Source organism: Lepidochelys kempii, chromosome 7 (genome assembly GCF_965140265.1).
Source record: "Lepidochelys kempii isolate rLepKem1 chromosome 7, rLepKem1.hap2, whole genome shotgun sequence".
In the NCBI taxonomy this organism is placed as follows: domain Eukaryota; kingdom Metazoa; phylum Chordata; order Testudines; family Cheloniidae; genus Lepidochelys; species Lepidochelys kempii.
In genome coordinates, this window is record NC_133262.1 from 86,442,065 (window position 1) to 86,463,472 (window position 21,408).

Consider the following 21,408-nt stretch of genomic DNA (forward strand, 5'->3'; position numbering starts at 1 on the left):
AAACTCAAGGGAAAATACTTTGTACAAAACTCACTGATTTTTTATTCTATGCAACTTAAATGTATGCATAGATGTGTGATACATAGGAAGTGGTATACAGATGAATATGGAAGTAATAAAACTAAATGTGTACATAATTCTGAAGTTTACATTTTTGAGAGAAGAACTGAAATTACCAAAAATACACACCTAGACATTTATTTCCAGCTAATGCATGCGCTGTTAACATTAGGGAGGGAACAGAACATACCTCTGTTGTAAATTCAAGCTTCACCTTCTAATTAGTTACAACATCTAGAAGGTAATATTGTAGATTATGGTTGCTTTCATTAAAATATTGTATAAGTTACAAAAACTAACACTTGTCTGCATTATTGTGGGCTCAAGAATGCTCTTCCCCATCACGATCAGTCAGTATGAAAAGTATTCACAGCTTGATTAATTTTGATTGTGTTTATACAGACTATGTTACACCTGCAGAAATAATTTCTCTGGATAATTCTGAGAGAGATTCAAATCCCTCTTACCCAATTTTTTCTTAAATATATCTTATATAAACAATCATTTTTTCCCCAAAAATTCAATGCACTTAGCACTAGCACTAACACTTACAAGCAGAATAAAGTCATGGCAATCAAGGAATTAAATATAAAACATTTACCAGCTTTATTCTTCAGAACTTGTTGTTTTTAATTTTGCCTTAACTTCTGGCGATGAAGACTCTTTAGTTCTTTGAATCTTTATAGTTTTAACTCTCTTTTTTGAAATAACCTTTTTTACGGTTTTCTTCTCTGTTGCAACTCTTGACTTTTTGAGTCTTCTGTTTTTGTAACGTATCAGATCTTCACGTCCAACATCAACCATTTGCTCCTCCCATGACTTCATTTCATTTTCATACCGAACCTTGTCATCTTCAGCAAGCTGTAGATATGTCTGAGAAATGATTTAAAATGTTTCAATATTTCTTTAAGTAAAATTCTGGCTGTTACTGGAAATGGAAATTCTGCCAAATCCCATGGCATTTTCCCCTTCCCAATGCTCCACAAGAATTTGAAGCATCTGTTTCTTAGAATCAAATTCACTCACAAATGAAAGCAATAATAAGTTGCTGCATAGTAAGTTATTTATCTCTTTAAACAACATAAGAGTCTATTTCAAATTCCTCAGTAACCTCTACCTTCACTTTCCTAAGAGCTGTCATTTCTTCTGCTTCTTGAGACCTTCAGGCTCCCTACACCTTCAATTTTCCCTCCATCCTAGGGTCTTATGTTGAGGTAGAATATTCAGACAATTGCGTATTTAAAATTTGCAAATTTACTCTTCTGGAATGTTTTAAGCAATTTCAGCTAAACCAGATAAAGCATTAGCTGTATGCTCTAATAAACTCATGAGCAGTGAAACCATGTTGAGATTTCAGACTTAATACTTCAATGAAGAAACTGCCTTTTCAATTTTAAATGTTAGAAAAACTATTTGTATGGCCTGATGCTTTACCCAGACAGACAAGTCCCCATCTTGAGCTTACAATATAATATACTCTGTTTGCATGAAGTCTTCTTATGAGAGTACATGAGAAGCGTTTTACCTTTTTGCACAGACTCATTAGACCTCCAGATAAAATCTTTAACTCTCCCTTTTCCCCATTGCTAAGTAAATATTAGCTAAGAAATACTATGTTTAGGGACAGTTAAGGTTACAACAGGACAAATTCCATCCATCCAGAACTTGAGAAGAATGGAAATAAAAAGTTAAGTAGAAAGACTTGTGCATTTCTCTCCATTCAACTATTGATTTGATAATGTACTCCAATACTCCATAAGGCTTTTGTTTCCAACAAAAACCAAAAAGCAATACACGACCTCAACTTCAAATTTGCACTTTAACACAAAACCTTAACAATAAGATCATATTCTTTTATATCAGTTATGCCAACAGATCAGCACATCTGACTGTCACACTCCATGCATTTGGGAAATGATTCTGCCTTACCATTTCTGAGGTCATTAAGGTTTTGCATTGGAGTACAAGTTTGATGAAGCTGGGGTACATAAGGATTACAGCTGGAAAGAGAAACCAAACAGATATTTCTGCACAACCAATTTCAAACTCAATTCTCTCTCTAGAAAGGCGTATGAAATATAAAATAGCTGTGTGCTCCACCTACACATTCAAACAAACATTATTTGGACAGAGGAAATTCAGGACAAGGAATGCCAGGTTTAAAAGAAAGTCAAGATTAAGAAAGGCCAATTGGGTTTTTATTAGGGCTGTCAAGCGATTAAAAAAATTAATCACACTATTAAACAATAATAGAATACTATTTATTTATATATTTTTGGATGTTTTCTACATTTTCAAATATATTGATTTCAATTCCAAAACAGAATATAAAGAGTAAGGTGCCCGCTTTATATTTATTTTTGATTACAAATATTTGCACTGTAAAAAAACAAAAGAAATAGTATTTTTCAAATCACCTAATACAAGTACTGTAATGCAATCGCTTTATCATGAAAGTTGAATTTACAAACATAGAATTAGGTAAAAAACCTGCATTCAAAAATGAAACAAAGTCCATTCAGTCCTACTTTTTGTTCAGCCAATTGCTCAGACAAACAAGTTTGTTTACATTTGCAGGAGATGATGCTGCCCGCTTCTTGTTTACCATATCACCTGAAAGTGAGAACAGACCATTCGCATAGCATTTTTGTAACTGGCATTGCAAGATATTTACCTGCCAGATGCACTAAAGATTTATATGTCCCTTCATGCTTCAGCCACCATTCTTGGGGACGTGTCCACGCTGATGATGGGTTCTGCTCAATAACAATCCAAAACAGTATGGACTGACGCATGTTCATTTTCATTATTTGAGTCAGATGCCACCAGCAGAAGATTGATTTTCTTTTTTGGTGGTTCAGGTTCTGTAGTTTCTGCACTGAAGTGTTGCTCTTTTAAGACTTCTGAAAGCATGCTCCACATCCTGTCTCTCTCAGATTTTGGAAGGCACTTCAGATTCTTAAACCTTGGGTTGAGTGCCATAGCTCTTTTTAGAAATCTCTCACTGGTACCTTCTTTGTGTTTTGTGAAATCTGGAGTGAAAGCGTTCTTAAAATGAGCAACATGTCCTGGGTCATCATCTGAGACTGCTATAACATGAAATATATGTCAGAATGTGGGTAAAACAAAGCAAGGGACATAGAATTCTCCCCAAAGGAATTCAGTCACAATTAAAGCATTTTTTTGTTTTGTTTTTTTAAAACGAGCATCATCATCATGGAAGCATGTCCTCTGGATTGTTGGCTGAAGCATAAAGGGGCATATTAATATTTTGGCGTATCTGGCATGTAAATACGTTGCAATACCGGCTACAAAAGTGCCATGTGAATGGCCTGTTCTCACTTTCTGGTGACACTGTAAATAAGAAGAGGGCAGCATTATCTCCTGTAAATGTAAACAAACTTTTTTGTCATAGCAATTGGCTGAACAAGAAGTAGGAATGGGTGGACTTGTAGGCTCTGAAGTTTGACATTGTTTTATTATTGAGTGCAAATATGTAACAAAAAAAAATCTAAATTTGTAAGTAGCACTTCCACAACAGAGATTGCACTACACTATTTGTATGAGGTGAACTGAAAAATACTTTATCATTTTCACAGTGCAAATATTTGTAATAAAAAATATACACTTCGATTTCAACTACAACACAGAATACAATATATGTTAAAATGCAGAAAAACAAAAAATTTAATAAATGTCAACTGGTATTCTATTGTTTAACAGTGCAATTAAAACTGATTAATCACAATTAATTTTTTAATTGTGATTAATTTTTTTTAGTTAATCGCGTGAGTTAACTGATTAATCAACAGCCCTAGTTTTTATACTGTTTTAATGTGGAATGCTTCAAATATTCTTAAACACAGATCTGGAGCATCATACCTCAGTGCACCGTTAAAGACAGCAAAAAAAAGACACATGAAGTAAGATGTTTCCCAGGCACATAACAGTGTTATTTTAAAATTTCTATTAAACACAGCAAAAGGACTCATTCCCCATAAGAACCAAATCCATTACTAGTTTGAAGTTTTTTTAAAAGATCTCATTTCATTTATGAAAGCAAGAAGTTAATTTGAAAAAAAATTTAACTGATTAAGCTTTTTCCTTCCATACTCAGGAATCAATATTCCTCCCCAATGGCACCCACCCATTCCACTGCTTAATGAAAGGTTATCAGTATTTTTTAAAAAGTGGTCACTGTTGTGTTAAGAATCAATATGAGACATTTCAGCTTGAAGTGTAATTGGTTTCAAGAATTTATAAAATAAATGAAAATAAAATCCTTTAGTTAAAGTGCATTTTTTACTATAATAAAAGGTTGGTGTAACTAGAATTTACAAGAGTGTCCCGGAGTCAGAATGACTAAACTGTCCTTCTGTAGTTGGATAACACTTAGCTGGACTGGAGCTTCACAAAAAGCTAGACACATACCTGCTTTTGAGAACTGGATAGATCTTGCCATTCTTCAAATAAATTCTTCATCTTTGCCTACAAAATACAAACTCTCTTAAACGCATGTAAAAAGGTTGGATCATGAGATTCTCAAGGGTATAGGCTAAAAGGGACTAAAGTCCTCCTAAAGCAAAATTAGTTGACAGCTAAATACCTTTGATTCCAGTAAAAACCACCATTCTTCCTGCTCTTAAAATGGAAAGTTGTGCACTGCTTGAGATGGAACAGTATGTGCCAGTACAGAATACCAGCACACACTGTAGTTCATGAATAAGCATCAACACGAAAATGACCAAAATCTCTGAAGTGCTCTCTGCACTTTACAAATTAGACACCTTGATAATTTCACTCAGTTTGTAAATATTATTTGAACTTTACAAATACTGTCAAAGTCTTCATGAAACAGGTAAACTGGGACTAGTAATTTTGACCTTTTTACAGATAGAGAAATAGAGGTGAATTGACTTGCTCATGGGCACCCAGAACGTCACAGAAAGGGGACTAGAGCCAGGGGGAGCAAACGTGGGAAGAAAGACAGAAGGGGTAAATATGAGGAAGCTAACTAGGAATACAATTGGTTATGGGGGAAAGTAAGGATAGAAGATGAAGGTGTTTGCTGAATTGGAAGATGGGTAGATGTTAGAAAACAGATGGAAAATTGAGGGTACAAGGAAGGTAAGCAGAGAGCAAGAAGAGGAGACTAAACAAGGTGGAATGAAGACACCACTCATAAGTGATAGTCTGACTTTTTGGGAGGTGGATACTTCCCCATCGCTAAAAGTCTGCTCCAATACAAAAGTGAAACAAAAACCAATTAACTAAGAAGTTCAAGCATGAATGAGCAGACTTATGGGTAGTCTGCCGAGGGGATCATCTATATATTTCTGTTGTTGTCCATCTAGTTAGTTTTTAAGTGAGGTGAAACTTGGGGGTATGCAAAACAAATCAGACTCCTGAAAGGGATACAGTAGTCTGGAAAGATTGAGAGCCACTGACCTATACCTTCATGAGACATACAGTTTACATTTACTATTCCTGATCATCTTAGTTCTAGGGAATAAGCTGGTTGATTATATGAATGGACCACCTCAAAGAGAAATGCCTTGCATCACTTGCTGACCCCTCCCTCCATATAATCAAATGTAATTGCAGGATATCAAAGAGTTCCTTCCACTCTGCTGGGAAATTAGTGGCCTTGATATTAAGCATGGTTAAACATAGTTTTCTATCCAGTCAGATCAACTTTAATCATGATCTGAATCTATTTTAATTAGGTGTGCATTTGTAGACCCTACTGGTGTGCTTTCAGGTAGTGCTGTTTGAAACAGTACTATGTTAAAGTGTACTAGGGAACCTTTATGGCACACTAGCAGGGTCTACATAGACCAATCAACACATTAGCATGCTTTAGAAATCGCACACAGTAGAACGCATTATCCCACTGTATAGACAAGTGCTGATTTGGTTAAACTGGAGCACCCTTCTGTATGGCTTATTTATAGTTTAAATCAATTTGGAATAGGCTGAAGCTAATCCAAAATAAGCCACACTTAAACCAAAGTCATCATGTCCACACAAGGGTTTTTACTGATTTACTCCAATCCGTTTAATTTCACACCTGAATTTAAATTGGTGCAAATTTCTTGTGCAGACAAGGTCTTCATTAAAGTGATGCAACCTTGTGTTTAGACCTAAGAAAGAGGCAGGGAAAGATGCAATTATCCAGTTACTGAATAAGAGGGAGTAAGGACATGGCTACACTGGAAACTTCAAAATGCTGTCGCGGGAACACTCCCGCAGCAGCACTTTGAAGAAGCTCTCTCAGCACATCCACCTCCACGAGGGGATTAGCTTGGAGCCTGTCTACACTAGCGCTTTAAAGCGCTCAGACTTGCTGTGCTCAGGGGGGTGATTTTTCACACCCATGAGCCAGCAAGTTAGAGTGCTATAAAATGTAAGTGTAGACAAGCCCTAAGTCTTCAGAGTGTATACAGTACTGCAAGACTTTCTGATGTATTAAGTCTATGCATCCATTGAGTGGCTCAGTTTGGATAGCAAGCAATTAACAGCAAGTGTTCAACCATGCCCTAAAAATTCCAACTTCTGCCTAGCAAAGGAAGATCCAGAAATACTGAACTATTTGAATTGTTACCTATAAGAGAAGCTAGAACACATTTTCTGAATGTAACAAATTTTGGAAGATGGTCATTTTAACAATGAAGAAATCTAAAATTAACCAATTTTGTCTTGTTTACCTGAACTGAAACTCCCTTAGCTTCTTGGAAGTGTTCAGACATAAAAATGTTAAAGCCAGTACGAGGTCTTTTAGGCTTTCCAAGCACTGTTAATTCCTAAAAAATTGTAAGAAAGTAGAAGTTATTTTTCTGTGAATGAGTGAACCCATTGAATATATTTGTTTCAATTCATTTTAGCAAAGCTGATTATATCATTAGCTTTTTATTGGCCATTTTACACTTACTAAAAAAAAAAAAAGAAGCATTTTACAAAAAGATCAATTTCTTATGCAAAATTGCATTGCACTGGGGACAAGAGAGCGTTAAGGTTTACCCTAACACCAAACTAGTCTTCATTTGTGAACCACTCATACTTTAACCCAGATTGAGACAATAAGATAGATTTGAGCCCACTGGAGGAAGGGATCATGACTAGCTACATGAACCAAAGTGTGGAGGGCTGCACTAAACATCTCAGTTTCTTCTGAGGGTCATTTTTATTTGGCTATCAGTGGACTCCTTGAACAAAAATGAGTGGTTAATTTATTAGTAAGGCTGCCACATTTCTCTTCAGCAGGTTAACAATTTGCCTTTGATATTAAACAGCATACAATTTCTGGTCTTGCCTGGGAACCTCTATTTGTTGGATTGCTCCAGTTGTGATCTTATGATATTTTCAAGCATTGATTAGAGGAAGATAGACAGCTCTTTCTTTAGGACAATGGAGAAGTTGTTTGGTAGTTTCACCTTACTCCTGATCAGGATTTTCCTGCACTCATTGGACAGACTCTGGACTCATACTGAGAGGTGACTACATTGCAAAGCATTACACCAAAACAGTCTGCTTTAAAGAGCTTTTCCTGTTTCTTCCATTACCTGTAGTTTTAAATCCAAAAGTGCCCCTTCTTCAGGGGAAGATGAAGGTGACACATGGCACCCTGTATTCTTCATAGTAATATTATTATATTATATGATTATAGCATAATTATGATGTATTTTATGCAAGATAAGTCATGTGAGGTGTCATTGGAAAAGTTAGGATTTGCTGAATAGGATTATCCTATTTGTAGGCATGTATCATTTTTGTATCTGAAGTTATGAATATTGACTGTGTATCTGTATTTCAAATGTAGCTACACCTGGGTGATGCCCACTAGACAAGATGCTTTCAGTCTAGATAGGTCATTGGGAAGGGCATATTCAGGGCAATGAGCCATTAGGGAAAAAAAAAATAGGCCTTCAGAGAAGCTTATCTCCCACCTGGTGAGCCTTCCTGAGGACACTCCTAACAGCCTGTAAGTAATGGCTGCTATGACTCTACAAGGACATGTGACCAGGTCACAGGATTCTGGATTCCATCTTGGGATGTCAGTATTTTTCCACAAACTGGTCTGGGAACCAAGTTTTGAAACAAAGGGTTCCCGCCATATGCTAAAGCTATACATGGCAGGGAGTAACATCATCTGTGGTTCTTCACTCCCCACACAAGAAGACTCCTGGAAACACCTGAGGATCAAAGACTGAACTGGGAGAAGTGCTAGACTAAAGGGATTTCTAGCCTGTGTATGAAACAGCTGGGGATTCCAAGCTGTAAAGCAAGTGCATCTTGCCCCTTAAGAATCTGCAGCCTGCTTGTATCATCTCTTAGGGTGAGAATCTGCTAATTCATAACCTATCTAGTATATTAAGCTTAGTGTGCGTTTTTTGTTTATTTGCTAGGCAATCTGCTTTGATCTGTTTGCTATCCCTTATAATCACTTAAAAATTTAATAACCTAATAAATCTAAACCATTTGTAGTTAATAAAAACTTGTTTTTATTTTAATCTAAACCAGTGAGCTTTCACTGGAGTGCTTAGGGAATATCTCTACTTATGGTAACCAAGCATGCACTGTTCTCTTCATATTGAGGGAGAGGCGGATCAGATATTAAACCCATATACTGGCCAGAATTGACCAGGGCAGGATGGTACTGCTCTGGGGTCCCAGGCTGGGAAGCTGATGGTTAGAGAGCCTGTGTGTAACTGCAGCTAGGTGTGTCCCTTACCTGTATAAATGCTGGTGAAAGTGTAGGCTGGAGGGCTATGCAGCTTGTCACAGCAGTGCAGTGAGAGAGGGAGCCCAGACTGGTGGGTTTGGGGGCTCAGTGGTACTCAAGTTCCAGGTGGCACCCCAGGGTGAACCCATCACAGAAGGAGTGGAAGGAGAATATTTACATTTCTTAATTCTGGATTTCTTATTCTGATACAAAGGACACGTGAAGTGCCAAGCTTACTACCCCTATCTAGTATAGGTGTTGGTGGCTACAATGGTTTTGGGGAGACTTAATCAACTGGATGACATCCTGGAGCTGCCAAATTCAGGGGCTGGTGGACTGAATGTTCATGGAAAGCTATTTCCAGGACACCTCCGGTGTTGCTGATTCCTCCTGACAGGCCTCCTCCAGGACACCATCCATATGAGAAATAACTGGAGCAGAGCACTTGCTACCTAGTCACTGTTACTTGTTCTTTTTGCTGGAATTATCTGCCATCTTTACCCTTGGCAGAGGGGAGACTGTTCCAGGCGGTGGCAAATCAGGATTAATACGTGGCTTCGCAGCATCTGCAACCAAATATTGCAGGACTGTGCTGATTCTCATGCACCAGAAGGTGAAACTGGCTGGTCTACTTTCATGGTCTCAGTTAAGTGAAATGGAAAAAAGTATAACATAGTGAGAAGCAAATTAAATAAAGTAATCAATTAATAAACCCAACTATTATGGGAACATCAGTAATGATTTAAGTACGATTTTTAACCTGACAGCATTCCTTTAAAACATTATTTCTAGCCTTGCATTGTAATCATGATCCATGTCTAATAACCATTTGAAACAACCAGATTAATACATTTAAGTTACCTTAAAAGTGAAAATGAAATCACATTTTGAGTACTTACCCTCTTTTTCCTCATTGCTTTTCTTTTTGCCCGTTTTTGTCTCCTTTCTTCTTTCAAAGCTACTATCTGGGCTGGACTTAACTGTGCTTTGTATATGGCCAGCTCTTCTTTGTATGCTTGCCTCTCTACCTTTGCAGCTGCTTCATATGTCTATAAGCACAAAAACCATGAAAACAACCAAAGAAAGCAAACATAACTGACCATTTCAGCTAAACATTCTACTTTTAAAACAGTGACTCTCAACCTCTCCAGACAACTGTACCCCTTTCAGGAGTCTTATTTGTTTTGCGTATCCCCAAATTTCACCTCACTTAAAAACTACTTGCTTACAAAATCAGACATAAAAAGACAAGTGACCCTGCATACTATTATTGAAAAATTGCTTACTTTCTCATTTTTACCATATAATTATAAAATTAATCAACTGGAATATAAATACTGTACTTACATTTCAGTGTATAGAGCAGTATAAACAAGTCATTGTCTATGAAATTTTAGTTTGTACTGACTTCATTAATGCTTTTTATGTAGTCTGTTATACAAAAACGCAAATATCTAGATGAACTTATATATCCCCTGGAAGACCTCTGCATACCCCCAAGAATATGAGTACCTCTGGTTGAGAACCACTGCTTTAAAACATTCTAAAGATCAAACAGCCTTCCAAACCATGCAGGCTATAGCAGGATACAGCTGTTGGCCTGCCATGCAGTAAACAGAATCATCAGGCTTCACAGAGTCCCTAGAAATAATCAGTGCAGCAGAGATGCACATCATCTCTAGCAAAGAAGAGTTCTTGTAACATGAGCCCTCACCTCCCATGTGTAACAGCCCCATATCTTTGTCCTGCCCCTCCTTTTCCAGGGGGGACATAATCCATGGGAGTTAGTCTTCAGGATGAAGTAACCTCATGATCTACACAAGAGTAATTCGATATAACTAATCTTTAGACCCTCTGCCATGCATGTATCCTATGCATTCACAGCAACTGTATCAATGGTACATACCATTTACACCATCATTTGGATTGAAAATCTAACTAATGTGTTAACTATCATTATGTCATATTCCATTACTTAAGTGCTAATGCAGCAACTACACCAGTGATGGGCCTCCTAATATCTCTGAATGCTCCTGACTGGCCTTCAGAGACAGGTGTAACAACTCAGAGCACACTAGCTCTGTCACTTGTCAAGCTGGCTGCATGCAAGCTCAAGAACAGCTGAGGAGTTACTCTCCTGATTTCCCCTAAATACCATCCTATTCCCTCCTCTCACATCCCAATTTCAGTATCAAAAGGATACCAAAGTAATGAAAAATTAAAGATTTCACTGAAGTTGTTTGTGAGGATTTCAGTAGTATGCGCAGCAATACAATCTTCCCGCTAATAATGACCACTTCCCCATTCTCCTGGAGAGGGTGAGAAATTTAACTAGCAGCATCCCCCAGAAGTACATACTTTCAATCAACCTTCAAGCCTGGCGCAGTCGTGTGAGCAATCTATTTTAGGCCAGTTCGTGTTCTGACATTATAGCTTCTCATGGCACAAATACAAACAAATTAGATGTTTGGTAAGTGATGTAACAACTATTACAGCAGCAGCATCTGGAAAAGTCAAGTGCATCTATTCACCATCAAGATGGTAACAGCCTAGCACACTGTGCTTTTGAGCTCCACAGGGGCAGGACAAGGAGGTGGAGAAACCCCAGTAGTAAAGATGTAGGTTAAACTGCCCATGACCACAAGGTATCCTATTGTAACAAAGAAGGATCATATGGTTGTTCTGAGGGCCACGGAGGAGCTGATCAGGAGAGACTAGAGGATGTAGATCTGAGTTGACTACCTGACAAGAAAAGCATCGATCCAAAATATAGTCCTACATCATCTGTTGCTCCTGTTCCTTAGAAAGGTTGTGTCTAATGTATTGCCTAAGAGGCAAACTATTTCAGAAAAGAGGCAGCTTGACTTTAGCTGGCTTTCTTATGTGGTTTTGAGACAAAATTGTGAAGTAAGCTGTCTTGACAGTCAGTGTGGCCAGGGCCCTGCCTTCACGCCTAATTGTTGGAAGAGCAATGCCAGCCAGGACTGGGAAGTTGGAGGCTGGAGCTATCAGGGTCACACCGGTGATGATTTGAAGAGCAAAGCTGATCGTTGAGACCAGTGTGACATACTGATGACTGGAGCCCCATGCTGCCGCACAGTATTTGGCAGGTGCAATAATTAGCACCTTGTGAGCACTAGCGCCCTATGAGCTGCTAGCAAGCCTGTGGAGGAGTGCAAATTTCAACTGAATTTTAGTGTGTCTTCTCAATGTTGTCAAAAGAACACAGAGAACAGTTTAGCTGTAACCCCAAATAAGTAGGGTATGGTAAAAAAAAATAAAATATATCAGCTGATTGTTCAGAAAGGCCTGCGGCTATTGATGAGATAACCAGTAGGCAAGATGGAAATGAGATGACGCTGTCTTTATTGTGTTTAGTTTAAGTCACCACTTTGAAAAATACCTGACCAGATGTCAAGGTCAGATGACAGGCAGGACTCCAGTTCCTCAGAGCTCCTTTCTGGCTATTGCCAAGCAGATGTCATCAGCATATGTGAACTTCGTTGCCGAGGTGGGCGGCTGGTCAGCTGTATATATACACTAAGAACATCAGCACAAGTACAGATTTCTGGGGAAGTCTTGTTTATACAATATGGGCCAGTTGATGAAAGGCAAAACCAACCTATGGGACAAGCGTTTCAAGCCCACATATCTCAACTGAAGCTCTTTAGATTCCTGGAATGATTTCAACAGGGAAAAAAAAAATCAGCCATTTGGACAGCTTTTGTAAAACCTAGGGGAAGGTTAAATCTTCCCCTGTGAGTTGCTGTCATAGCATTCTTCTGTAGTAGGGAATTATTTGGCATCAAGTAAGTACTTCAACCTTCCAAGGGCAAATAGCAGCCCTAGTGCAAGACGCAAAGACCGCTAGTGCCTCTGTGCTGAGAGCTCTGACATTAGAGGTCTGAGTTAGGACACATTAACCTCTGCGCAAAAGCTCTCCAACCATCACAAGAGTTCCTATATCTGCTGCTGCACAGCAAAGGGAACGCCTTGAAGTCAAGATTGCGGGCTTTGAGAAGGACCAAGAATGATTGACCCAGATTAACAAGGACATCACCATCTCCTTTCCACTTCAATCACATGAGAGTAAAGCAAAAATCTAAACAGGTCTTGACAGAGACCTTCATGGAGCCAGGGTTTCAAAAGAGGTATATCAAGAGGTTATTGGCCCTCTCCTGGCACCTCCAGACTCAGCCTCTCATAAAGATGCTCTGCCTTATCCAATGAGCAGAAGTTCATTACAAAAGTGGAGTACAGAGGTCCAAGAGCACTGAGAAGCTCATGCTCAGTGAAGTCATTGGTTTTGCTTGTGGTGGTGGCATAGAGTGCTTTGGTGGTGAAGCTGCCCTGGTGGGCTTACTGGGGTGGAAGGAAGTTTGGAATTTGCTGAGAGAAGGACAGAACCAAAGAAAATAAACACCACACTGCAAAACAGGTGCATTTGGTGCAGGAATAACAAGGCAGCCTTAACTGTGGCACTGAAACACGAACTCAAGCACTCATGCTCTTAGAACAGCGTTTCTCAAATACAGCCACCAGGGGCTTTTCTTGTGGCCAGTCTCCAGGGCTGTGATGGTAGGGGGTAGGGGAGAGAGTGGCAAAGTAGTTGTCCCTCCTTGTTTCTCTTGGATGCACTGCCTTGGTGTTGGTTGCAGGGCTGCCAGCAGGGGTTGGCCACTGCTGCCCTCCAGAGACACCTGGGGCATAACGCTGGAGGAGCAGGCAGACAGTGAGTTCCCCACCTTCCCCGGGGCAGTGGGGCTCAGACTTTGGGCTTCAGCTCTGGGGAGGCAAGGCAGCAGGCTCTGGCAGCGGGGCTTCGGGCTCCATCCCAGAGCTCCAGCTATGTGGCAGCAGGCCCCAGGTTCCAGTTGCACAGATTCAGGCTCCATCCCCCGTCCCTGGGGCTTTGGGATCTGGACACAAGGCTTCAGGCTCCAGCCCCCCGCTTCCTCCCCCAGCCATCCACACACCCCATTGTCTCTGACTCCCACTGCCTCCCCAACACCCCTCCTCCCTGCCAATCCAGGGCTTAATTTGTCCCAAGGCTTGCCAGGGCTGAGTAAGTCTGCCGTGAAAAGTGATACTTGTATGTTTGTTATCATTTTTCACAGCAGACTTACTAGCTATCAAAAATAAATTACAATGATTTGGACACGTATATGTGCATATTTATTTGTTTTTCCTAAAGCTAATCAAGTATTTTAGGGAAAAAAAATATGAGAGTAACCACCAGCAAGAGTTGGTGGCCGCACTCTGAGGCCACCAAAAAATGTGTCCTGAGAACCCATCTTAGAACACTGCTAGCACCACAGCAAGGATGGAATGGCCAAGATGACAAGTGCTGGAGTGCCAAAGTAGTGCAGAGTACCAGAAGCGACTTGCACTCAAGAGCCAAAGCAGGTGTCAAAGTGCTGAGTCACCAAAGTACCCAAAGCAAAGGCCTCAAAAATATAGTTAACAGAGCGGATTTGACAGGAAAGCAGAGAGGAAACCTGAAGATAAATACCTAATATGTTACTGGAAACTAGGGCAATGGACAGTCAGGTGCTGCCTCCAAAAGGGAGTTCCTTTGATAACTGTAGTCAAGAAGGAACTGGCTTGGAATGTTCCAAGGGCAGCATTTATATTCTGCAGTGGGTAGCAACTGCACTAGGGACCTAGCTCATACTCTACCTCTCTACTGCTGCCTTCAAGGATCAAAGGGAGAGGTAACGGACAAGTTTCCCAGTCTTGCACTGAGAAGTTAAGACCTACAACTGAAAAATCTCACACAGATAGTACCTTTAGAGAAATTATTTTCAACAGATTAGAGCCTAAACTCCAGGATAATAATCTCATCAGGAGGAAAGACTGTACTACGTGATCTCTTACAAAATGTGAGTCATTTACCATAACAGCACAAAGACAGGAGACCAAGAGAAACAGGAAACATACAGGTTAGTATAATCATGTGGGACCCCTCTGAATAGCTATTTTCTATAATGCAACAAGATTAGATGCTATATTTGAGCAACAAGATTTATGCAGTTTATTTCACTTGTATATTACAAAGCACATAGATTTAATACTATTACAATTAAAATCAAAATTAGAATCCTTGTAATAGTTCCCCCCCGAAATACAACCAATAGAAATCTAAACATCTTAAATACTTCAGCTTGCTTCTTCCATGAACACGCAAGGGAAAAAAAAGTGCATTAACAGCAGGCCCCAAAAGTTAAAGCCAGGTTTCTTGTGGAAGAGGAAAAAAAAAAGAGTTCCAGATCTGAAGTCCCTTTCTTAGAAAATGCCCTACCACAAGCCCACTTCCACACCTCTAGATATCACACAGTGACAGACAAATTTAAAGTTAATCAGATTCCAAACCATTTAGAATTTTATATCTTAAAATCAACACCTTGGACTCCAACCCGAAACAAAATGGCAGTTAATGAAGATCACAGAGCACCGGTGTTATGCATTCCTGGTATGAAATATTAATATGTACTAACACATTCAATACTAACTTAAGTTATGGATGGTAGGAAGATGTAGACATATAGAGAGGACAATAGTCTAGCCTAAAGGTGACAGATATGAATAACTGTAGCAAATTATTCATCTGGGAAAAAAAACACTGTTGCACTTGTCTCATCTGGCCAATATAGAACGGAGTGTTTCAGACCACAATTGCCACCTGAGCATCCATGAGCCATCCAGGATCTATAAAAATCCCTAAATTGTAAATCTACACTACAAACAGCACCATGTACCCTTAGGGGTGTCACTACAGCCTTTGCCAATCCTTCCAACTGTTTAATAACCTACAAGTACTATTTCGGTTTTCTCTGGATTGAACCTCAGCCAGCTCTCATGGAGATACCAAGTAATATGTCCCAATAGGATCAGATGAGGAAAAAAACCAGAGCTTTTTCTCAACACACTGAAAAACACAATGGCACGTATTTCCTTCCTAACCATCACAAAAACTACATATATTAATTGATCAAAGGGGAGTAAAACAGAACCTTGTAGAATCCCATGACACTTCTCTCAGGGAAGATGAGCAACTGTCCAAAGTACTATCCTCTGGGAATTCTCATTATGAAAGAAGTTAAGACATTTGCTAAGGACTGCAAATCAGTCAACACCACTTTATGATCAGGTGTTTAAGGCAACAGTTCAAAAAGAATCAGTACACACTTTATTCTTGTTCATCGTTAGTAGGAGAGATCAATTTCTGCAATACCATATGCCCCATATCCAGGTCTAAAACCGGAGTGATGGGGTGGTCCCAAAAATCTGAGAACTCCAGAATACTATAAATTACCATGCTACAAACTTTTCAACAAATTTTCCTTCGATAAGACACACCAAACCCAGCCAACATAAAGATAAGACTCAATATGCAACTGAAAGAGCATAAAACAAAAGAAAAAAAAAATCAAGCTTACTTGTTTCTCTGACACTGGTAACTCTTTCCAAGCATATGCAATTTTTTTTGCTATCTCCAAAATGCTCACATCTGTGAAACAAAAGAAAATTTTAACTTTTTTGTTTACAAGGAAGAGAGTAAGAAAATTGAACTTGTTTTAATGTTTAAAATGTTCTTCGTTTTCCCCAGGAAAGAATTTGCTACTTGTATTTTTCTGCCACAGACATTCTTTTTCCATAAAATCTGTCTTAACATGCCAGTACGAGAAACTGAACACCAGGTGAATAAAATAGCTTTTCTTTTATTCCTAACAGAAAGATTAAATGTCACTATTTCAGAAACAGGAATTTTTTTGTGTGTGACCTATACAGAAATTTTTAGAAGTTGGGCTTATGTTTCTTTTTTCTTCATTACACTGCATACTGAAAGAGTTTTTTGTTTGTTTTTTTAAAGTTTAAAGTTTCTCCTTGCTTTTGTTTTGGTTTCTTACTTAGAAATAACAGGATAGTCAAGTCTCAACTTCCCTCGTTTTGCCAGAGGATCTGCTGAAATACACCAGGTACAGGTTCAGCTTCACACCTTAACTGAATGAGAAGTGGTGTTGAATCTTCAAATGGCAGGTACTTCATTTAAAATGTCAATCATTGAAGTGTTAACCAATCCCCAATTTCCCACAAACAACGGTTTAGAGAATTAGCCTAAAATGCCCTTCCCTTCTCAATTAGCTTTCACTCCTTACTTCTGTAATATCATCATGTCATGAATCCTTCAATCAGAAAGTTTTTCAGGTCAAACAAGACTTGACCTTGTAAAATAGAAGCAGTTAAAATTTTTGTTGACAAAAATCTTTTAAGGCTTTCTTTAAACATCTTAGTGAGAGAAAGGGCACAGGCTCAATTCCTCCCCGCCAACACACTTTTGCAGGTCACCTTTCCAAAAATGCCAGTTCCGCTTTTCCACTATTGACATGACTGAACCTAAGCATTCAGTAACTAATTCAGGCTCAAAAAGTATAGGCAGACAAGACAGACCTAAAATACATGGGTCAGCCTCTCCTTTCACACTCCACTCAACAATGCCACATTTTGCCATGGATTATTAGCTTTTCGGAGAAAAGAAGGATAACTTTATCAAGATGAGGAAGACTACTACTTTATCAGGTCTACAAAAAACTTTTTGTGCCCATGGGATGGAATATACTAATTTGCAGACAAAGGCTGTGTCTACACTACCAAGTTTTGTCGACAAAACTTATGTTGACACCCAAAGGTCGACAAAACAAAATCACAAAAGGGTGTTCACGCTTGCTTCCTCTGTCGACAGATCATGTCCACATTGTCGGCACCATCATCGACAGCGTGGGTATGTATCCCACAGTGCAGTGTTGTGGGAAGGCAGAGCTGATCGCTGCGCACCTTGGGAGGATTCCCTCCATGTTCTCCCACAGCTTCCTCAGCTGCCGGGAGTGGCATCATGAGTAGCTCTGTGAGCTCTCTGTGCTGAGGAATGTCAAAGCAGGGGCTGCTGTGTTCCTAGTGCAGGGCAGAACAGGAGTATTCCAATGATATGCTCTTTGTTCCCCAAAGGGAGCAGCACACTCAGAGGTCATATACTTGGCCCTGCAGTTTTGAAAGGGGAGGGGCGCATGGTGCTATTTGTAGCATAGATTTACAATTTAAGGATTTTTATAGATTCTGGATGGCTCATGGATGCTCAGGCAGCAATTGTTGCATCTGGCCAATATAGAAGAGTGTTTCAGACCACAAGTACAACAGTGGTTTTTTCCCAGATAAATAATATGCTACAGTTATTCATATCTGTCACCTTTAGGCTAGACTATTGTCCTTTCGCTACATCTTCCTACCATCTATAACTTAAGTTAGCATTAAATGTGTTAGCACATCTTAATATTTCATACCAGGAATGCATAATGCTCTGTGATCTGCATTAACTGCCGTTTAGTTTCAGGGTGGTGCCCAAAGTGGTTTTTGGCCACAAAACTTGGTAGTGTAGACAAAGCCTACGTCACAGAAAGGGATCATGCACTGGGATCTGGGTAGGTAACTGAACGAGAACTTCAAGCATATTTTTATAGGAGAACTTTCTGATTACAACCTCTCTACAGCCAAATGACTTAAGAATTCTCAACTGTTTATAATTTAAAGTGAGTTACCTCAAAACTTGTCCAAGATAATCAAACCATAATTTAGTTTCAGTACTTTAAAATAATAATTTCTATATACAGTAATCCTCAATTAGACCAAGTTTCCCCATTCTCAAATGATTTTTTCCATATCAGAACATCATTCAATTTTGCAGCTCTCACTGGCTACGAATAGGAATGAAAGCCTGATCTGGTGCTCATTAACACATGCATACTTTAGGACAACTAAAAATATTCAAGGGAAAGACACCCACTCTTAAAAATATTTGCTCTTTCCCAATTTAGGTCATGGACAGACCCACCATTTTCAAAGCCCAGCAAATTACTAGATAAAGCATCAGGATAAAAGCTTGTACTGGGCATTGGTACATAATCAAAAGTTACCTTTTTAGTATCCATGAAAATAAATATTCACATGCAATGAGAGAATGCTAATCATTACAACGCAAATATTTAATCGGGTTCTTTTTTGAAGTTCTCATTTTAAGTACCCTATCAATATAACAAATATTTATTCTACTCTGAATGAATTAAAATTCAAAGTTTTTTTAGAGCTAATATAAAGTATGGGCAGTATGTGTATCTAACATCCAATCCTGATATTTAATTTTACTGGATTTTATCACTTTAATATGTTCTTTTAAAGTTAATAAAGTTTAGTTATTCATATAATATTTAGTTTGACTCAAATACTCGTCTAATTTTTTAGCCAAAGAAAACTGAAAAAAGTGCATACACATCTGAAATAAAACTGGGTTCAATAAACAGAACTGCCAACACATTTTAACTAATTCATACTAAAATAAAATTATTTTATTTACGTTGCTAATCAGTTTATGAAAAAAAAAAAGTTATTCTAATACCAAATTTCTTTAGAGAGTTCCTTACCTGGATTTTGTTCCCTAAAAATGGGCTGCTGATCTTTTACAAAACGAAAGTAGGCTGTTAAGGGTCGCTTTGGAGGATTATCGGAACTGATCTGTTTTGAAAACCACTTCTCCACTGAGTATGTAGTGCTGCATCTTTAACACACACAAAGTTATCAGATATTAAAAATACATCAATATGTAAACTTAGCTGTAAATTACACTTCAAAATAACGTGACCATTAGTTTACAATCCAAAAGTAAACAGTATGACCAGACTCCAGAATAAGCCCACAACTAACATTTACAGCCCATCATGTTCCTAGCCAAAAGGCACAGGAGCTCCCCCAGAAACAACTCCGCATTTGTAACCAGGCTTGGGTCAGCCACTTCCATCACCGCCACCCAAGGACACGCTCCCTCCTAGGAGTAAAGAGGGCCACAGGGCAGAACGGGAGAAGGGAAGGATGCGCGGAGGGTGCCCGAAGGGGTGCGGCGGCCAGGGAGGGGACGATGCGCGGAGGGTGCCCGAAGGGTCCGGCGGCGCGGGACGGAGATAGGGACGCTGCGCGGGGGGCACCCAGGGGTGCTGCCGATAGGGGGAAGACGGAGCGAGGGGACGAGACGAGCGCGGCTGGGGCGGGATACAGACAGATGCGCTGGGAGGACCAAATGCGGCCGGCTCACTCCAAAGTTTCGCCACTAGCCCCGGGCGGCGCCTTCACCTGAGAATGTGCCGGAGGCTGGGAAAAGCGGCCAGAGCCCGGCCCAGCAGCGCGACCGCCATAGCACAGGCAGACAAAAACAGGACGCGGCTCCCCTCAGAGCCGCGCGCGCTGCTGACGCGGTGCAATGTGGGAAGAAGCAGGCCCCGCCTCTTTGATGGAACAGGGCCTCAAGGCAGCTAGTCCCCAAAGCGCATGCTCCGAACCGTCCCCCGGCTGGCGGGGGGAGAGGAGGAGGACGCCGCGTGCAAAGGGCGGGGGGGGGGGTGAGCTGGGGGTTCGGCGCGCCCCTTCCTGTAGCGGCTTCCGGGGGGACCCAGTAGCGGCTGGGTCCCTCCCCCGCGAGGCTCGGGCTCAGGCCAGCCCCTCAAGCCCAGCTGGCCCCGTTTAGGTGTTATCCGAGCTGTTCAGTGCCCTATGACGGATCTCGAGCCGGCCCCTCCCCCAAAGATTTGCGAGCTAAAGGAGAAACAGAGGCGGACAAGTGCTTTACGGAGCCTTTTCCAATGATGTGTGGGCACTGTGCAGCCTTCCAATGCGCCTGCCGTCGCCCACACCGCGCCCTTTCTTTGACTCGGTTAGCTCAGATTGGAATTGCGCAGGAATAGCTCACGGCTCACATACCAGTTTTTAGGCAGCTATCCCCGCTGAAATCAATATATTCTGCCTTTAAAAAAAAAAGTCGATCCAATACAGGTATTTGAAGAAACTCACGCGGGTGATCGTTGCATTCCCTCACTTGAAGCCCTTTTATATGCTGTCAGTAAGCATGCATTAAAGTTACGATTTTTCTCTAAAGATAGTGTCTGTACAGGATTCTCACACTTGAGTTTTAGCCTCTTCGTGGGAGACTGGCGGAGCCTCCCTAGTGTTACTCAGAGACAAGGTGGGTTAATTTATTGGATCAATTTACTTCTGTGACAAGCTCTCAAGCCACACAGCTCTTCTTCATTTGTGGCTTGAAAGCTTGTCGCCCTCTCTCTCTCACACACACACACAAGTTGGTCCATTGTAAGATATTACCTCACCCACCATGTCGCTTTAATATCCTATGGGATTCTCACACAGCTATAACTACATTGCATATACAGCTTTGTTTAGGGCAGGAGTAGCTGCAAAGAGTGCAAATCAGACAAGCCTCTATTGGCTGTCATGTGCTATCTGCAGGAGAGTATATGTGCTGTCCTTGACCTTTCAATTTCTTCTTTACTGTAATGAAATAGCTTTCAGGACAAGCCTGCACCTCAGGAGCCACTGTTTCACCTCTTTAGCAGATCCTAACCAACTTTTCTGGGGGATTCTTTTCTTACTAATAGCTTTGTCTTCTAGTCAGTTTCAGTGTGATTTTATAGATTTTTGACACCATTGTATCATTACTTCAGTGTCCACTGTAGTGGGAGATAGCACTAGTCTTTAGGGCTAAGCACTGTTTTTGGTACTCTAGGGCTGTT

The 21,408-nt window shown here is 40.2% G+C and overlaps 1 protein-coding gene across 1 annotated transcript; it reads right to left on the reverse strand.

Moving 5' to 3' along the window:
- Positions 1-15: 15 nt before the first annotated feature.
- TFAM (transcription factor A, mitochondrial) lies at positions 16-20,108 on the reverse strand. The gene is made up of 7 exons (XM_073353670.1): positions 19,958-20,108; positions 19,255-19,388; positions 16,222-16,292; positions 9,682-9,831; positions 6,768-6,863; positions 4,492-4,548; positions 16-933 (listed from the first exon to the last, which is right to left on the reverse strand). The coding sequence occupies exons 1-7, from the start codon at positions 20,017-20,019 to the stop codon at positions 667-669; spliced, it is 837 nt and encodes a 278-aa protein (XP_073209771.1). The 5' UTR covers positions 20,020-20,108; the 3' UTR covers positions 16-666.
- Positions 20,109-21,408: the final 1,300 nt, after the last annotated feature.